The sequence below is a fragment of the Silurus aristotelis genome (assembly GCF_946808225.1).
Source record: "Silurus aristotelis genome assembly, chromosome: 24".
Taxonomy (NCBI): Eukaryota; Metazoa; Chordata; class Actinopteri; order Siluriformes; family Siluridae; genus Silurus; species Silurus aristotelis.
This window is the reverse complement of record NC_139597.1, coordinates 9,511,015-9,530,396: the sequence shown is the minus strand read 5'-3', so window position 1 is coordinate 9,530,396 and position 19,382 is coordinate 9,511,015. Positions and strand designations below refer to the sequence as shown.

The 19,382-nt window shown below is 40.6% G+C and overlaps 1 protein-coding gene across 4 annotated transcripts in view; it reads right to left on the bottom strand.

Annotated features, from left to right (window-relative positions):
* Window positions 1-17,234, bottom strand: part of dock4b (dedicator of cytokinesis 4b) — a 94,897-nt gene extending 77,663 nt beyond the window's left edge. For 2 of the 4 annotated variants that reach the window (XM_083528187.1, XM_083528188.1), the window contains exon 1: window positions 17,045-17,221. In XM_083528187.1, coding sequence (XP_083384313.1) covers window positions 17,045-17,120 — 76 coding nt within the window. In that variant the 5' untranslated portion in view covers window positions 17,121-17,221. Of the gene's footprint in view, window positions 1-17,044 lie in introns of all 4 variants that reach the window. The other 2 variants (XR_014531334.1, XM_083528189.1) reach the window with 2 other exon arrangements.
* Window positions 17,235-19,382: the final 2,148 nt, after the last annotated feature.

Sequence of the window (19,382 nt, the reverse complement as noted above, 5' to 3'; positions counted from 1 at the left end):
CAATGTGACAGAAGGTTCAGCAACAGCAGCAGATCCAATACCCAGGCTCCCTGTGGAGGCCACGGTCAGCACATTGCTGCCTAATCTGGTTATAAACACTGCCTCCAGGCGATATAATGCAAAGACTACGATTTAAACACAGCGGCTATGAGCTCTTTTCAGGAGACAATAACGTCCAGGACCAAGTTGGACAATTATGTAGCTTTTGCCTATTATCTAAAAGCTGTGTAATGACGCATGTGCTCTGTTGTTATATCGATAACGCTAGCTGGCACATTATTTGTGGTAAGGAGGTTACAGATAATCCCGAAAAGCAATTCTCATATTGTGGCCTTGCTGAGAGACAATAACTGGTTTGACGCAAAGAGCCACTAGATAGGAGTGGTTAGATTAGATAGCCTCAATCAATGCTTGTACAAGACCATCCAATCACAGCAGGCTCCTGTCTCCGATTCAATCTCCCTCCACACACACACACACACACACACACACACACACACACACACACACACACACACACACACACACACACACACACACACACACACACACACACACACACACACACACACACACACTGCCCAGAGCTACTGGCAGCCACCATCTCACTAGAGATTACAAAATATATATCACCCTAATCATTATTACCATCTTCATCTCAATCATCATTCATCATTACTGACATCCTGATAATCAGCTTATAGCCAGAGGGCTTGAAATAAAGCAAATTGTCACCACAACAGAAATAAGAATAAAAAAAAATTGCAAAAATCAAGTCAGTAAAGGCACAAGTTCATTGTTTATTTGAACAAATAGCTGACAGTCATAAAGCTGAACCAGGATGAGATTCAGACCCAATGAGAGAAATGCTCAGGTATAAGGACAAAAGACAAATCACAAGAGCTTGAGAAAGAACACAAAGAGACACACAAATACAGACGCGCGCGCGCACACACACACACACACACCTCTTTTTTCAGTTTCTATGTCTCTCTTTCACTGTCCTACTCCAGAAAGCCCCAGCTGGCAGGCCACTGTCCTTCCTGCTCCCTGCAGAAGCCTTTAGACGCGAGCATTGCGCATGATCAACCTGACTGACCTCCAGAATTGAACAATCCGCGGTTACAATTCCACATACACACCTCCCTCCTGCTTTGCTGTCATATAAAAAGTTTAAAAGCAGCCAAGCAGCACATAACAGCAAAGGCTGACACTTGGTCTCATGCAATATTTTATCCAAATACATTAACCATTGGACAGACAAGAATGCAATCTACGCAAGGCCTCAAACACAGAGTGCTGATGTGGAACATGACTGTAACAGGTGAACAGGCGAATCATGTGACCGGGTCAGGCGTCCATATGTTGGTGAACAGACAGCGGGACCGGTGGTGTTCCGGAGGCCTGCAATCAGCATGTGTTTTGGCTAAACACATGGTCATTGAAGACACAGCCATTTCAGCTGCTCCTGATTTGAATTGAAGAAAATGTTGACGTGCCTGAGCCTAACAGAGCCCAACACTGTCCAGATATTCAGTTTAAAACAGACAATGAGAGCTTTTACTGAGAAAAAAAAAGCACAACCTCTACCTAACTAGATTTGATTCCTGTATTCGATGGCACATGGACAAAAGAAATAAGGGTCCAGCTTGGCAATGCCATAGGAAGAGTTGACCAGAGAGTGTCGTACTGCAGCTCACAGAGGGAGCATGACGGTGAGATTGAGCGCTTAAAACACTTTAGTCATTCCTGCTATTGTAATCTGATGCTCTTTTGCCTTGGGATAAACAACGAGCATTTGTGCGTTTCGTCTGTAAGCAGTCGGCTTGTCGGCGAAAAGCACAGGCATGGATCACAAATGGGCCAGTAATGGCTTACTGTTTTCTTGGCTCAGAGATGCTAATAACCCACACTGAAGCCATAAACTCATCTGCACCATCAAAAACAAAAAAAAAAAGACGCTTTACACCAGAAGCAATGCAGCACGGACGACAACCAGAACCACTCAGCTGTGCTTTTTAATTCACACTGTGTGCATCTCATAAACAACAGTTCTGTGCTTTCTCGCCATGCAAATCTGCTAATTAACTGCCTGATCTGTTTAAACCTGTTTTTATATATACACACACACACACACACACTTGTATACTCATCTGTATTACCCAAATAGGGTAAACTATTTAATTTAACGTTTACATTTATTAAATTATATTTAATCAATTTAATTTGTGCCAATTTAATCAATTACTCAATGTAATGAATATAATAAAAGGTGTATTGCATTCATTTGATTTATTGTTGGTCTAGTGGTTAAGATGCAGCGCTCTCACCGCTGCGACCCGGGTTCGATCCCCGGTCAGGAAACCATCCCCTCAGTGCCGGTCCCAAGCCCGGATAAATTGGGAAGGTTTTGCGTTAGGAAGGGCATCCAACATGTGCCAAATCAAACATGCGGAGGATCCGCTGTGGCGACCCCTAACGGGAGAAGCCGAAAGAAAGTTGTTGTTGTTGGATAAAATATTTCATTTTATTTTAAATTGTTTTAAAAATGTTTTAAAAAACTGTTCAAATGCTGATGATCACATATGTTAATAATAATAAACTGCGTTAATAAAACGGCAAGCAATTGTATGTTTTGCATTTCTCCCCCCTAATCGAACCAAACCCTGACTTACAAACTGCGGTACGTAGCGAACCGTGAATTTGTACCGTTACACCCCTCATATATATACACACAGTGGAACCTTGACACTCGCGACCTCTATAGTTTGAGACTTTTCATTTGGGATCAGACTAAGAGTAACTCACGGAAAAGCTGACAGTTCGATGGCACGAAAGTTCAAAGTAACATTTCAAAACAGAGTTTGCACTAATAGATTATATAAAAATGTTTGGAAAACTATTTTAATATTGTAGGATTCATTTAAAGTAGTAAATAAAACATAATTCCCCTTTTTTTTGTGTTTACAGTAAAGTACATGTACATTTCCCCTTGAAAAAGGAACCATAAAAAAGGCGCCATTTTTTGTTACTCGCGAGGGGTCATAGAACGTAACCCCCACGAGTAACAAAATATCGCAAGGTTTTGACTCTTCTTTTGACTCTCTCCTTGTTTCATAACACCACTGCACAGGTTCGACTCAAAGTCTGATTCGACTCTTAGTCAAATCTGTGCAGTGGTGTTATGAAACAAGGATCATGCCATTTTGGTTATATGGGGGGCTCAATGTCTGATTTCACATAGAACTACCGGTTTTCTCCCAATATGTTAATATGCAGCCCATTATGATAATTCTGTTAATAAAAATGTTTTAAAAAAGGAGCTTTTTTTTACCAAATATTTTTGTGTGCGTGAATCAATCCAAACACCCTGTGTGACAGATTTAGGTTTCCTGATCCGTGACCAACACAGGAGCATCTTGGCAGCAGGGATTTAAATATTTAACAATGTCTGGGAGATTCTGCAGAGGTACATTTTGTTCTAATTTAATTCTGTACATTAATTCATTTTGATTTTTCAGTGCATCAATGTTGCGCTGTACTTACGACACACAAACACACACGGTTTGACTATAGGCGCAGCTTGACCAATCAGATTCGACTATGTAAATCCTTAGTTGAGGATGCCCCTAATATTCATACTTGCTGACATAAACAGAGAGCCACATTGTTCATGGGTCACCACAGAGACGAGTGTTTAAGCATATATTTAAATAGCTGCCCAAATTACTTTACCAAATTATTAAAATGTCTCAAAATCTCTGGCGCCACCTTTAATCCATCCATCACAGCTGGAAACTGCAGTATAGAACGGAATGAATGCTTAGGGACAATGTAGTCAATAAAATCAAATAACTGTTTTCTTTGGAGAAGCACGACTTACTATACCTCCAGCTTTTTTGCTTTAAGATTCCTACAAACTGCAGAACGAATACCACAGTCATCCGTGCAGCCTGTCCAAGATGAGTCCGCGTCCAGTGTTTTTTTCCCCCCTCCAGCCGCAGAGAATAAAACCGCAGCAGCATTGTGAGTGTGCCTGTCATTTTTTCCTTGTGGAGCGCTTGTGTAAGTTGCGCTGGGCAGCAGCGAGAGCGTAAGCCACTGGCATGCCAGGGTCGCCCTCAACATCTGCTTCAGCTTAAAAAGAGTCAATAAACTCCCAACCATCCAACTGCTAGGATCTGATCGGCCAGAGACCAGAAAGACAGCCGTGTATAACGTTGAATGCAATATCCAGCCAAGCACAGAAAACAGAGTATTCTGGCTCACAATCAGGAGGTAAATCCTTCATCAGAGACACAGGTTTGCTTCAAAGAAGTGAGGGGGAAAAAAACGATGTAATACTTAAGTGATGTGCAGGAGTGGAGGTCTAAGGTATAAAGGTGAGCAGGCACACATGGTGTGTTGGTTTAAAATTCCACAGAGGCTAAATGCTTCAGCTGTCTGCTTATCTTGCTGCCTTTTGAGGAGTCGCACACGACCTGTTTTCAAGAAACAGAAAGATTGTGTGTGTGTGTGTGTGTGTGTGTGTGTGTGTGTGAAAGAGAGAGAGGCCCTGTATGAGGTTTCAATGCAATCTGAGGTCATCCTTATGTAAACAAGCTCTTCAAAGCACTTTATTATCTACTCTGCTGTCCATGAGACACATGTACTGTTTGCTTATAACCTGACCACAGAAAACAAGTTTACTACACTGCATTCACTGGAGTACCTCAGGACTTTAGAGTGCAGTACTTTCTAATCAGGTTATTAAAGCTTTTGATTAAACTGACTAGAGAGAGTTTTAGTTTAATTTGCTTTAAAAGCAACTGCCCTGTACACTTTGTAGGCTAAACTTGGCTAATGTGTTCCCGCCAAACAGAAATCGACCGGGTGAAGCCAGCTAAAATCCCAGTTTCCACCTTAAAGTGGGTCAACAGCAACCATTTACACCCTTTATAAATAGCTAGAAAAACCAAACCTGATGAAAAAAATACGATAAAACCCGTTCCAAATAAAGCGCAAGTACAACAAGACAGAATTAAAAGGGTGAAACCGTCCAGGGTGCATGAGGCGACTGTGGATTTGCATCCTCTAGTTTTGAAATGCAGAATCAACAAAATGGTAAAATAACCTCATTTGGGCAAACGTCCCATCTTTACACATCCCCAGAGGGCAGGAAAAATAGAAGCTTTAATGAGGTGTTGCTTTAAGCATTCACAAGTGAAGAGAAAAAAAAAAAGAAAAGAAAAACAGCATGCGCTAGTGCAGAAATCTCTGGTGTTAGACTGGTGCTGCATCACTGCCAGGCAGGATTCAATGCTGACCTGTAAAATGGTAGCAATTATTACATAAACAATGAGATAAATATTTACAATTATATCTAATCATAATAAACTAAATGAACACTTTGCCTGTACATGTTCGGTATGCAGCTCCAGTCAGTTCTTTTCAGCTATCAAAATTTTGAGCACAGCCGAGAACAGTTCACTTGAATACAGTATTATTATTCAATTAAAAGCATTAAGAACTCGCCTCATTAAACAAATTAAGCAAAAATAGCTGACAAGTCGGAATAAACAATGTCGTCGCATGGCACATTTTAATGAAAACTCTTTTTCCTCAGCGTTTTATTAAACAGAGCTTCATTTTAACAATTATCGCAGAAAGGCTTTTTATATCTATATATCTATATATATCTATATATATATATATATATATATATATATATAGAGTTACATTATATAGACTAACTTTTTTTATGTATTCAATTTGACTTATTTACTTAATATCTGGATGGAAGGCCTGTATGATTTCTGCCTGCACTGCTGCTAACACAGCTCCATCTTTCTCTGAGATGTTCTAGATCAACCTTCTGAATACACTCATTGTATGGGACACCGTATGTTTGATGAAACTGCTGAAAAACTGTATTTTAACAAAGAAACGCACATCATAAATACAATCCTGTTCGCAAAAAATTTTAAAAATAAATAACCCTGTCCACCATTTCAGCTCCTTACAACATGTTTTACCAACCTCCAAACAAGTCAATATTCAGTATGTGAGGTACTCAACCAATGTCCGAATATAAGCATAAGGTGTGCACTTTGAGACACTGAGCGTTTTCACTTATTTCTGAGAAAATACCACACAGCATCTTGTTCAGATACTTTTGCAGAGTCTTTGTGGAAATGTCTACTGCTGTATCTGTACACCAAATAAAAGTAGGTGAAAGTGCTACTGAAGTCTGGCCCGTGTGGTCCGATCCAACAGACGAGCTCCTGTAGCTCAAATTGCTGAAGAAGTTAATGCTGTTCATGTTTAAATTGTTTAGGATTGTTTTGGCAGCAAAAGGGGGAACAACGCAATATTGGGCTGGTGGTCATAATGTCATGTCTGATCGGTGTACACTGTGTATTTCTCTGTACTGCTGTATATACAATGTACGTCTCACACTGTAAATGTTTTATATACATCTAAATTGCAATTTTCACCCATTTTATACACATAATATACTTACTGCTCTTGCTCAACAGCTTCTGGGCAATTTTTCACATTTTTTTATTTGCTCTAAATATATTTACATATTTATTTGCAAATTTATACACGATGTTCTGAAGAAAGCTGCTTCTTTGATGAGTGCCACAGTGCGCTATTTGAGGCCAGTGTAGTTGTCGAGGACACATATGTGTGATGCAGAGTGTCCCATTTGCACTTCAGTATTTTTAGCCTCGCCACTCTCTATGCTAACCAGGCTACACAGCCAGACTGAGTCTCTGTGCTGACCTCAAAAACACACTGCCTCGGCATACGATCATTCTAAACAGTGTCTAAACCATGAAGCTGATAATTAAACCGTCCACTAAAAATTGAGTAGGGCTACTATTCGAAATGGGGTTTTGTTTAGCGGTGTATTGATCCAACACAATGTATTAGCAGTGAAGCTAACAGTAAAAATGCTGGCTCAGTACTGGAACAAACTGACTTCAATGTATTTTATGGCTTTGACTGGCATGGAAATCCATTGTATTCTGAATAAAGCTGGCTGCCCTTGTTTCCTCGATGTTTTGCATACGTTTGCAGGAGGAAATTTGCAGGAAGTTGTCCAGGTTTTTTAAAGTGCAGTCACACCTACAGCTTCTTTTGGCTGAGCATGGGAAATATGGACTCTGAATAAATTGTTATACAATTACAGGCATGGCTAATGTGAAAGATTTTGCGCCTCGTGTGCAGAGCAATTCACATTTATGAATGTACAGCTCACTTCTAAACACACTGTTCCCTGCAGTTCTCGCTTCTAAACACGGCTTATTTGGTTCGACTCAAAGGTCTAATCACTTTAACTTTCTTTGCAATCAAACCACATGAATGCATGGTTACTGGTTCTTTTGCTCTCCGAGTGAAACTGTCGTGTGATCTCATCAGTGTAAATCAATTCAGACAAGGGAGGGAAAACAGACCAAACTCGCTTCATATGTGGAAACGCCCTTAAAGGACGTCAAAGAATGTATCAGGTATCGAACAACTTTACTACTGCACTGAAATCTGGAACTCTTGGTTGCACCTCAGAATTTTATTAGGAGAAGTCTGGTGATAGAGCCGAGTTGTGTTTTGAAATCCAATCCACCGCACTGCTTTCCCATCGAAGCAAGACGGTTTCAACACCTCATGTTTCTCTATTTTTATCCTCAGACGACCTTGAGGATGCAAACTTGTTCCACAGCACGCTTGTACAGCAGGAAGCAGACGGCTCATTGCCAATGTTATGTGTCAATTCTTCCAAACAGTGGCGAGAAATGATATTGGGGTCAGGGCTATTTTTATCTTGAGAACTCTGCACACGACGCAAGTAGCCCTGTAGTTATACGGCAGTTTGCACTGCATTAGACGGCAATGAGAGAATGGGCTGCAATAACTCACTGTATCAGAGACCTCCCTGTGGGGACAGAGCAAACTTACACAACCCTTTACACACTAAAGAGATTCAGCACAGCTCCTGATGCTGAGTGGCAGCCTGTACCCTGAGGGAGCCGAAGAAAAGGAAAACTGTTGAAAAAAACGAGTCGAGGTCTGACGAAACAGCTGGTGTCAAACAGAAAGAGAAACAAATGTAAAGCAGACTGACATGCATGTGGCTATATCTGGCCTGTAATAAGCACTGCCATATAAAAAAAAAATAAATCAGTGATAAGTAGCAGCACAGGACAAACCTGTTTCGGGAAACTCAATCTGCGACTTCCCTGTATCTCAAAACACAAAACAAAAGCAGCCTGATTTATTAGAGAAGTGCAGGAAGTCACATTACAGATTTACAGAACTAATTATATAACCCAGTACCAGAGGTGCTGGATGATCATGACAACAGATTCCACAATAAAGTTAAAGGTTTCGAACGGATACACCACTAAAACTGCTTAATGAGCAAACACACGCTGTAGATGCAACAAAAAGTCCATCTCAATCTCAAGGTGTGTGTACAACTGGCCACTAGGACTTTCTTTTGCACTTTTAAAGGTTTCAGTTGTCATCTTCACCTCAATATCAATAAGCCATAAAGGAATTACTGAAAGTAAGTGACTGATGTCATGTCACATTAAGCTGTTTTTCACTTCAGTTTTATTTTTTTTTTCCTTGTGGTTAAATCTTAAATGCTATGCACTGAAATGTTGAGCACTACAGAGTGTGCACCTCTGAGAGTGCATGTAATTAATGAACAAAGAAACTTTTTGGGATTTGGCATAACCATTTGTTTTAGTGGGACATGAATACAAAACATCCCAGTGTTAATATGCACTGATGACACTGCACATCTAGGCATAGTGTTATATACAAGTAGTAACTTTTATTTCCATTAATGGTAGACAACAGAATATATTTATGCTTTTAAAAAAAAATAGTGTAAAGGTCATATTTTTATTGGAATAAAACATCTTTGCCACATATTATTTAACCCTTTTTTCATGACATAAAGCAAAGCGTAATAATGAAGGAATGACTGACTGAATGAGTAACTTTCCAACGGTACATTACATTTAAATCTATTTAGTTAGTTTAGTTTGGAAAACTACAAAAGAACTGACATCTAAGAAGCAGTACAACGTTAGCCTGTGGTCCCAAGTGAAGTGATTTAAACATGGCGTATCTTTTGTATGATTTTGTCTGATATATTTCCTGAACGCGGAATCAGACCTGGGCTGTATATACAGTATGGTGAACAAATGCTGCCAATATGGTTAGGCAGGTTTAAAGAAAACAAAAGCGTGAGAGCAATTTGATGCTTCTCTCAACCATTCATTCACTTCCAGTATGTGCTTTATTCTAGGCATTGTAGTGGTGCTGGGAACAAAGCAGTAATGTACACTGGATAGGACACCTGCTTATTACAGAGCATCATTCACACGCATGTTCATGCGGTTAAAAGGCATTAAATTAAACTGTATTCTATTCATAAAATAAGCAAAAATTTATCAAATATAAACAAATGCTTGTTCGGTTATTACTACCGAAAACTGTTACATGAGAACAGGGCAGCGACACCGCAATGCTTCAATTCGAGAAACTGGCAGAATGTATTTAAAACATTCTCAGTTGCTTTTTCTCAGGTACATTTCACTACACTACCAAAAAAGAACCCGTCCCAGAATGCTGGACCAATTCCACCCAGTCCCACAGAAATTATAACCAATTCCTAAAACAAAGTTTGACCAAACCCATCCACTAATGCAAAAAGCTTGTCTAATCCTGCTCACTTCTGCACTTTTTATTTAATTATTTAATTTTATTTAATTTAGCTACTTAAACTAGTGACAGATAGGACAAAACTCCACTGCATCCCTCCAAACACCTGAAACACTCGACAAAAATTAAACATTTGAGTGGGTTTTTTCACTACTTGGTTGTAATTTTAGTAAATGGAAAATTTTTTACAAGCTACTGAATTTTTTATAAAAAGGCAAAGCTCAACCAATTTCAACCTACTTTTATATGTCAATGCTGCTCGGTCACTGAGGAAACGGGTGCAACATTCGGGCGGCTATGCAAGTAACGTTTTCAAACCGCACCGTCCCTGGTCCCTGCTTTCAAAGACTTCGGGGATGAAATTGGAAGAGAACATACACCAGCCTTAACTGGTAAAACAATTCAACACCAAAATCAAAAAAGCAGAACTCGTGTGTGTGTGTGTGTGTGTGTGTGTGTGTGTGTGTGTGTGTGTGTGTGTGTGTGTGTGTGTGTGTGTGTGTGTGTGTGTGAGAGAGAGAGAGAGAGAGAGAGAGAGTGAGTGTGAGAAACTAGTGTGAGCTCGTTTCAGTGCGGTGAACTTGAGAGCTGAAGCCAAGTGAAGCTGAGTGAATGTGAAATTCCACACCTGGCAGGTAAGATCTCCGAGTTCGCTGCCATCAAACAAAAACGATGAGGGGAACTAGGGACATATAAGGAAATGTGTGTGTGTGTGTAGAAAAATTCAGACCGAAAGATATCAAAGACTTCCTGTCTACACGTCTACATCTCTGGTGCTGAACGCATGCCCATTGTCACTGCTGCTGAATGAGTGAAACGCTGTGTGATGGTGCACCTCACGCAGGCAGAAGCTCTTAATGAGGGAGCTGTGATTATACACAACCTCGCCCACATGCCCAATGTTCTTCATCACAGACGGCAGGAGAAGTCAACATAACAAGCCCCTCTGAAGTCTATGTTTATGGCAGAGCTGCAAAAGAGCAGGTTTTGGGCCCAAAACGCTGCATGTTATGTTAAAAACGAGCGGCTTGATATTAGGATAATTAGGGCCTCGCAGCTCTGAGAAAAAATACTCAACTGTCTGAATTCATACTTTTATTTTTACACGGCCTTGCGATAGCAGCTGAGGGACATCTGGCTTTATCATCCAAATACACAGTTTCTGTCTGTGTGAGGGAGGACAACATACAAACTTCATGCTGCAGGGGAGGAAGAACAGAGAGCACTGGGAAAACAGGAAAGAAGTCGCACTGGAGAGAAGCACATGCTCGCTTACAAAATGCATGAGAAAAGACAGATTAAGATGATTGAAGCTTTTAGAAAGGATTTAATCAGCAATATCTGACAGGCTAAAGGAGCAGGAGCGGATGGGAAGATGTCATGATATTAATCAGCTGTGCAGTCAGGAACTGCTTGCTGGCAGCAACGACCACAAAAACTGGTGGATTGGAAAAATCTGGCTGGTGGATTTCTAGATGAATCTACATTTTTTTTTTATTCATTCATCATAAACTGATCTGATAATCTTTTAACAACTAGATGTCCAAATGACTGACCTCTGATCTCTGAGCATATACACTAACCTTCTTTAACTGTATTTATTCCAATTGCAGTTTTATTACATCTTTTTACGGCAAAAATGTTCTTTATCTCTGTACGACAAAATCACAGCTCGTGTCGGGTTTTTAAGTGGCAACTCGTTCAAGCACGCTGATGATACACTGCGATACTGCCTATACAAAATGCATAAGGGTGTAAATCGGAATAGATTAATAGATATCATGGACATGTATTGGCATATAGAGATGATTAAACTGGTGTATTGTACAAGCTTAGCCAGGAGGGAAAAAAGCAGAAACGCAGCTCAAAAAAAAAATAAAAAACACAGAAGGAAAGAAGACAAAGAATGGGGAAACAATAAGAGGAAGGAAAAGTCGGGACAGAATGTATTCTCCCCTCACCCTCTCTCGGACTGAAAGCACTCAGAAGTAGAAGGACAGATGTGAAGAGCAGAGCACGGTCTGGAGCACCACCCCCGTCTTGCAAACAAATATTAATTCAAAAAAATTTTTATTTTTTATTTTTTTAAACAGGATTGTATGGAAGCTATCTTCGGTCAGTCACACGGTTTCATGAAAATTTCCATTCCAAAATGAGCCATTTCTTTCCTGTATACATGACAAATGTGCATTTCTTCTAATGTATAAAACGTGGAATCATAAGTTTCCAATCTTCAGATGCTGAACAAAATGCTACAACAAACAGATACACAGACATGCAACAGTGAACATTTAAGCCTTATTTAGCACATATATACCAAAAAGAAATGTATTAATAAAAATTTTTTAAAAAGTAATAAGAATGCTGGTAAATGACGATACTGCTGGATTATATGTAGATGAAATGGAAGCTCAGTGCTTAAAACTCTGGACTTTTGTTCAGAAGGTTCTCAGTTCAAATCCCAGCACTGTCAAACCCCCTGCCACTGCTGGGCCCTGAAGCAAGTCCATTACACCTTAAATGCTCAGAGTATAAATGAGATTACAGTTAATCGATTTGCCCAATAGCGCCTGCCAAATAAAATAAATGGAAATGCATAAAATCAAGAAAAAAAGCCTCTGTTGTACAAAAAAAAATAAAAAATAAAATTAAATACAATAAACAAACAGTATTGTGTCTCAGTGATGACATGGAGAAAACATACAACAATGAAAAACTAAATCTTTATTGCTCATATGAGGGGAAAAAGTTTTTAGAATCTGTCTGTGAACTTGATAGTTTCCGGATTAGCCTCAATAACACGACCGTCACAAACACAACAATGGGTTTAATTGGGCATTGGGGGAGGGGTCACAGAGTCAGGTCACTGCAAGCAGATTAGGATTAATATAAAAACCAATTCAGGGACAATAAAATGGTTTCATGTTTAGATTGATGCAGGCGTTCTGATTAAACACAATCGCTAGTCTGCGAGTCGGATTTGTCCTTGTGTTCGTACTTTAGTCGCCGTGGTCACACTGTGCTGTGGGTGACAGATTATCACCCTCTGCCCAGCCACACAGTGTGACTGTAGCAGTAGGAAACACAGCTACCACAACAACATATCCCTGTTCCTTCAACATGTGGCTACGTGAATCTGAGGTCCTTTAAATAAGAAAACAACACATGGTGCTCAAGTGAAACCAAACAGCATTTTGTTTAGATGTTTAAAGTAAATTAGAGGCAGTGTATTTTTTTGATTTTGTCAGTATACAGCAGTGTATTTTTTCCATATTGATGCAGTGACATCATTCTTATCATCCAATTTTAGTAATGTACATACAGCCATTGATATTAAACATATAAGCAACTATCCAAGTAATAATGATCTAACAAAAAAGGTTTTTTAACAGGGTACAGCCCCAAAGATCTATAACCCGTCTCACACGGACATTAAAATCATTGAGAACTGACCTTAGTAAGCCTGATTGTGCCGTTTCTCATCTATGGAATAGAAAGCAGGAAATCTGACCTTTCATCCGCAAAGCATGAAAACAGGTAGAGCAGACCGTACTGAGGTCTAAACCACAAAAGTCCCAAATAATACAGTACACCGATTCAGACAATCCTTCAACATTTATCAAGTTCTTCACAATCAAAACTGTTCATTCTTAAGTGATGAGATTCAACAAATTCATATATTTGTATTGGAAGTATCTCTTAAAAAAAAACGCCTGTTTTTCTCGTCAGGGTACAAAGTAATTAGTGACTGTTTACGAGGCAGACATGCAAAAGAGACAGAAAATAGACATTTGGTTTCTACAACATAAAAGCAATTCTTTAACATGGGCAAGCTGAGATTAATCGTTTGGCTTGTTACCCTTGTCAACCACCGGATTTACATTTATGACCTGTAAAGTCACGCATTTACATATCGGTGCCATGAAGTGTAAATCTTCATTTCCTCCTTTCCTAATTATAGACTGGCAACGATTTATAAAAATGGAAAATAGCACAATACAATGGGGGACAACCTCCAAAAGCATGATTTTGTACCTTCTTTCCTTAAATCCTGCCCCCCGAATATCACAAAAACCCAAGCGACCTAAAACTGGCACTATTTGTACTGCAGAATGAGGTTGAGCATGTCAGGATTTGCAAAAGAAAAACAAAAAAACAAAAAAACACCATGAGAAGAGAAAGCAGCTCCCTGAAACAGCACCACCTCCAAATATGTGGTTCAACTAAGCAGATGAAGAGGCAATTACACATGGGGGAGGTGTTTGTTTGGACCCACCCTCCCCCGACCTCAGGACCCCAGTCATTACAGCACGCGATGTGTAATGAAGGAATGACCCAGAGCACTGCCAAACAACCTGCTAATCCCACAGGGCACCGTGCAGGGTGGGTGCTTACACAATGAGCCCAAATTACACGCTGCCAACCCTCTCAGATAACTCTGCCCTCCCCGGGAGGCGGGAAGGAAATCCACAGCATTGTGAAGGGGGTCACGAAAGTACCCAACTTCTCCTGACTGTTATGAATATTCAGAGGAACTTTATTGAAAGCTTTTTCATTTCACTGCCACAGTCTCCTCCGGTTCTGCCGCATTCGCATCGCTTCACACAACACCGAATCGACCCAGAGAAATTAAAGTTCATTTGAATTTTGGAATTCTTAAAGAGCTATCAAAAACTAAACACACACACACACACACACACACACACACACACACACACACACACACGCACAAATCACTGATGCATCCCAAAGAAGGAGTGTGGTACTAAATTATGATGAGCTATAACATGCTTGACTGACTGCAATATAACACCTAATGAGAGACAATTCTTCTTACTTCAGTGCTCAGATGTCAAACAATAAATGTTCTGGACAAACACCTCCCACTACACAGTCCTACGGAGGTCATGTCTCATGTTCAGTCTATTCAGAGTCACTTCCAGCTCATAACGGTTTGGGAAGCTGAAGAAGGAGGAAAACATTAAACATAGGGGTTTTTCCAACCGTCTAATCAAAGAATGACGCTGCTTCGCCTTTGTCCGAGTCCTGTTCACCTAGAGCAGCAAACCATCCATTACTTCTCTTTTTTCCAGGGAAGTGGATTCATTGAAGTGTAGTTTTATTGTTTCGTAGTTAAATTCTCATAGAGCTTTATTTACTGTTTACTTTAATTGAACATCTTAATGGAAATTTTGCTTTTGAGAGTTTTGAGAACCCCTCAGATGGACAGGTGGATTATCTGAGAGAGAGAGAGAGAGAGAGAGAGAGAGTGAGAGAGTGTGTGTGTGTGTGTGTGTGTGACCCAGTCTAGGGGTATCATTTGTGCTCATTTAGTCAGTCTATTCATATTTTATCAATAGGTGGCTGTTGGCTCACTTCCGCTTCTCGCACATCAAACACCAGTAGCTCAAACTAAACACTGGAACGTAAATCACTTTTTATCTTTGGTGACATCTGAAGCTTTAAGATCCCAGGCCCATTTAAATCAGATAAAAGATCACAGTGCGGCGGGAAAACAACAGAGTTTTTACTTCACTAACAGATGAACGGCATGTGGGATCAGGAACGATGCGAAATGTTCGATTCCTGTGGATGGAAAGTCAACCCAATCACGACGAAGTGATTTCATCACAGTGGCTCAGATAAAAACGTCTACACGTGTGACGTCCCTCCTTTTTCGCACGTTACCGCTAATATGCACACACACACACACACACACACACACACAGGAGATGGAGTGGGCAGAAAACATGTCGAAAATGTTACAGTGTCTTTTTAACGTGGGTTTGATGGCAACAAGCTGATCATCATCTCACTTAAAGTTCCCACAAATTCTGACAGAACTCATTATTGTCTGCCACGTAAGTGTGTCTTGCCGCAACGTGCAAACGTTTATGATTTTAGACTGCACTATAAAAAGCATAAACTCCTCCCCCAAATCCTTCCCATCATCAAAAAAAAAACAAACACACAAAACAGGCATCATAGCGTGTGTTAAAACGATGCTGCAATGCCTCGGCTCAATCATTCATTAAACATCTCAACCACGTATGATTGCCATCTGAGGCATGAAAATAACATCAAGGAAAACAATCTCAAAACCCGTTTCTGAACCTGCGCTGCTGATCAACGTTTCACTCGTTCTCTGTCTGCCTAGAAGCATAAAAAAGGGGGAAAAAATAGACAACAAAAGCAGACATTTAGCACAGGAAACAGGCGGAAGTCTTCGGTTTAACTCTTACATGGCAGCAAATCAGCTCTCGGGGGAAAAATTACGCTCTCAGAAGAGAAGTGTGCGTTTTTTTGTAGTACGATCAGTGGAACGTCGTGTGGATTGTGTATCGTTTATCTGAGACGCTGCATGTGGTGGTTATTAAGATCACATTTTTAGGTAAAAGGTACAAGATACAAAAAGATGTCCCATAGATACAAGGACAGTTTGGGGTCCATTTCTGAGAGGGGAAGAGAAAAAGTGTCACCGTTCAACAACTGAATGAGTAACTGAATGGAGAGATGAACCGATGGATGAAAGAAAGAATCAGACAGATGAGACTCGACAATGAAGCGTCACATGAACTAGTTGGAAAGCTGTTTTGTGTTTGTGTGGGCATGTTTTTGGATCATAGTGAGGACCAAATGTCCCAACAACGAGAGGACCATCTGACAGTTCTGACCTTGTAGGAACATCTGTTCAGCAGCATTTTTTAATTTTATTTACTGGGGTTAATGTTAAGATAAAGTGCAGGTAAAAATGTTAATGTCACTGGAAGGCTTTTACATGGTTTCAGTGTGTGTGTGTGTGTGTGTATGTGTGTGTGTGTGTTTTCCTCCCACTGATTTGGTTGAGGGTCCATGCTGAAGCACTCTGAACCACACGAGCTCCGGGATGCTGCTGAAACAATGTAAATCCGGTGTGTGTGTGTGTGTGTGTGTGTGTGTGTGTGTGTGTGTGTGTGTGTTTTGGGTTTCAACTTTTAAACAGCATTATAAAACCAATAGTAGACGAATTAAAAAAACAAATTCTAAATAAATAAATAAATAAATAAATAAATAAAAACACACGCGTCCTCCAAACACTTCTGACCCGCGTACCAAACGACCCAAAGCGTTCCTGGGAAATAAACCAAACCAAACCGGGATAAACTCCACTTAGGCTGCGGGTCTTTTACTTGTTTTTCCCAGTAAGAAACAAAAAAAAGCAGCAGAGATTCACCAAACTCACTGCCATCATCTGACCTGCGCTGCTCCGCTCTCCAGCTCGAGCTCAACGCGCACTTTACACTTGTGTCCTAAAAGACGGAGAGGGAATCCCGCAGTTACTCACCCACTCCGAGCTTCTCGTGCTCCGTCGGGATCCACATGGTTCCGGTTTTTAGCCCGCTGAAAGACCGCACGAGCATGAGCGCTGTAACAAATCCCCGCACGCTCACATTCTCCGGGCTCCTCGCGCTCCGCCGACACTCATTGTTCAGAGTGCGCGAGCCAGCGAGCGAGTAACACTGGAGGAGCGCGAGAGCGTGCACGCCGGCGTAGCGGTGCATTCTGGGAGCTGTAGTGAAACGACGCCTCCGACTGAGGGGGGCAGTGATTTCCCTAAAAAATATTTACAGTTTTTCTCAACTGCTTTCGGTCATTTCTCACAACAGAACTGCATTTCTCAAAACTACTCGTCCCACCGTCAGAACCTGTTGTCAGTTCTTCACATCATATCAGCAATTGCTTATGGACAACATGCAAATGTTTCTGTACATCTGTCAGCTGCTTTTGACAATTCTTGTTGCTCTTGTCCTGCTGTGCAAAATAACTTGTCCTGGTTCTCAGCTGAAATGTCACAACCACCAAACCAATTAGTCTTTTTCTCATGTTGGAAGTCTATACTATCAAAATGAGTGAACATGTTCTCAGAATTGTATGTCTGTACAGATTTCTAAGAATTTGTGAGTACATGTTTGCTAAGAAATATGTCCAATATTGACAAATTGCTCTCAGGTGAGTCTTCACCTTCGTTACCAAAGAGAAACATGTGCAACTCTAGACTAACCAATGATCAACCAGTTCTGTGAAATAGCTCAGAGGTGCAACTCATGAAGACTGATTTGGCAGGGTCACATATATATACAGTGCACAACACAAGTGTTCCCCTTTCTGATAATGGAAGCTGAAGGAAGAAGAAGAGGATTAAGACTGCGTGGTGGATCCAGATGAAATCAGGGCCACACTGGTGGATCACGTTATTAATCATGGCCTTACAATGGAAGAAGGTGGTCGAAGGGTGCAGCCGAATGTTAGAAGAACTGTCATCAATAATTCAAACATTTCGTAGAGAGAACAGGTATGTAATGTACTGTATAGTAAGGTATACTGTAGACTTACTGTTACATATACTGTAACACACCTTAGGTTTTCCATGCATACAGTATTCCTAGTTATTTACTGTATGAATCAAAATCCTGTGATCCTTATACTTCTATAATTTACAACATATTTTCTCATGTAGGACTGCAAAACAACCTCGAAGGGGTGGCAGAGGGCCCCTTTTCACACCTCAGCAGGAGGAAGCAATTTGCACCCTGGTTATGTCTAACAATGCCATAAGACTAAGGGAGATACAAAGTGCTATTGTTGAAGACAACAGTATCTTTGAAAATATACAATCTGTGAGCATTTCAACTATAGACAGGGTCTTGAAAAGACATGTAATCACCATGAAGCAGCTGTACAATGTACCCTTTGAAAGAAATGCTGACCGAGTGAAAGAGCTACGACTCCAGTTTGTACAGGTATGTTGTATAATCACTATACTGTAAGAGTAACTTCTACACATTTGATATTGGTGGAACTTCATAGATCTTTACATTTGATGTAGCTGTAAACAATGAAGACAAATACAGTAATTTATGCACACTGTGTTTTTTCTGGTATATAGCGCATAATGGAAATGGAATCAAGAGAACCACCTCACAACTTCATATACTTGGATGAGGCTGGCTTCAACCTGGGCAAAGGCAGAAGGCGTGGTAGAAATCTAATCGGCCAGAGAGCTACTGTTGATGTCCCAGGCCAACGTGGAGGAAACATCACTATGTGTGCTGCTATTTCAGACCAAGGTGTGCTAGCTCATATTCCTATTATGGGGCCGTACGACACACAGCATCTCCTAACATTCTTAGACAATCTCTATAGAAATGTCATTCCTGAAGATGAGAGGGACCTCAATCGAGATGATCTACCAAAGTATGTAGTAATTTGTGACAATGTCAGTTTCCATCACTCTGACAACATCAGGCAGTGGTTTGTCCACCACCGCAGGATGCTGATTGAATTCCTCCCCGTTCCTGAACCCAATTGAAGAGGCTTTTCTCGGCTTGGAGGTGGAAGGTTTATGATCAGCCACATACACAGATGACACTGCTGGCTGCCATGGATGCAGCATGTGAGGACATCTCAGCAGATGCATGCAGAGGCTTTATTGGGCACTCAAGAAGATTCTTTCCACCATGCATAGCAAGGGAAAATATATGTTGTGATGTGGATGAGAATCTGTGGCCCAACAGAGAGGACCGACATGACGCATAGGAAAACTGCCATATAATTTCACCTTTACCTTCTGTACATGTATAGTATTTCCCACTTTGTCTTTTTCAGGTTTTCATTTGTTGGTA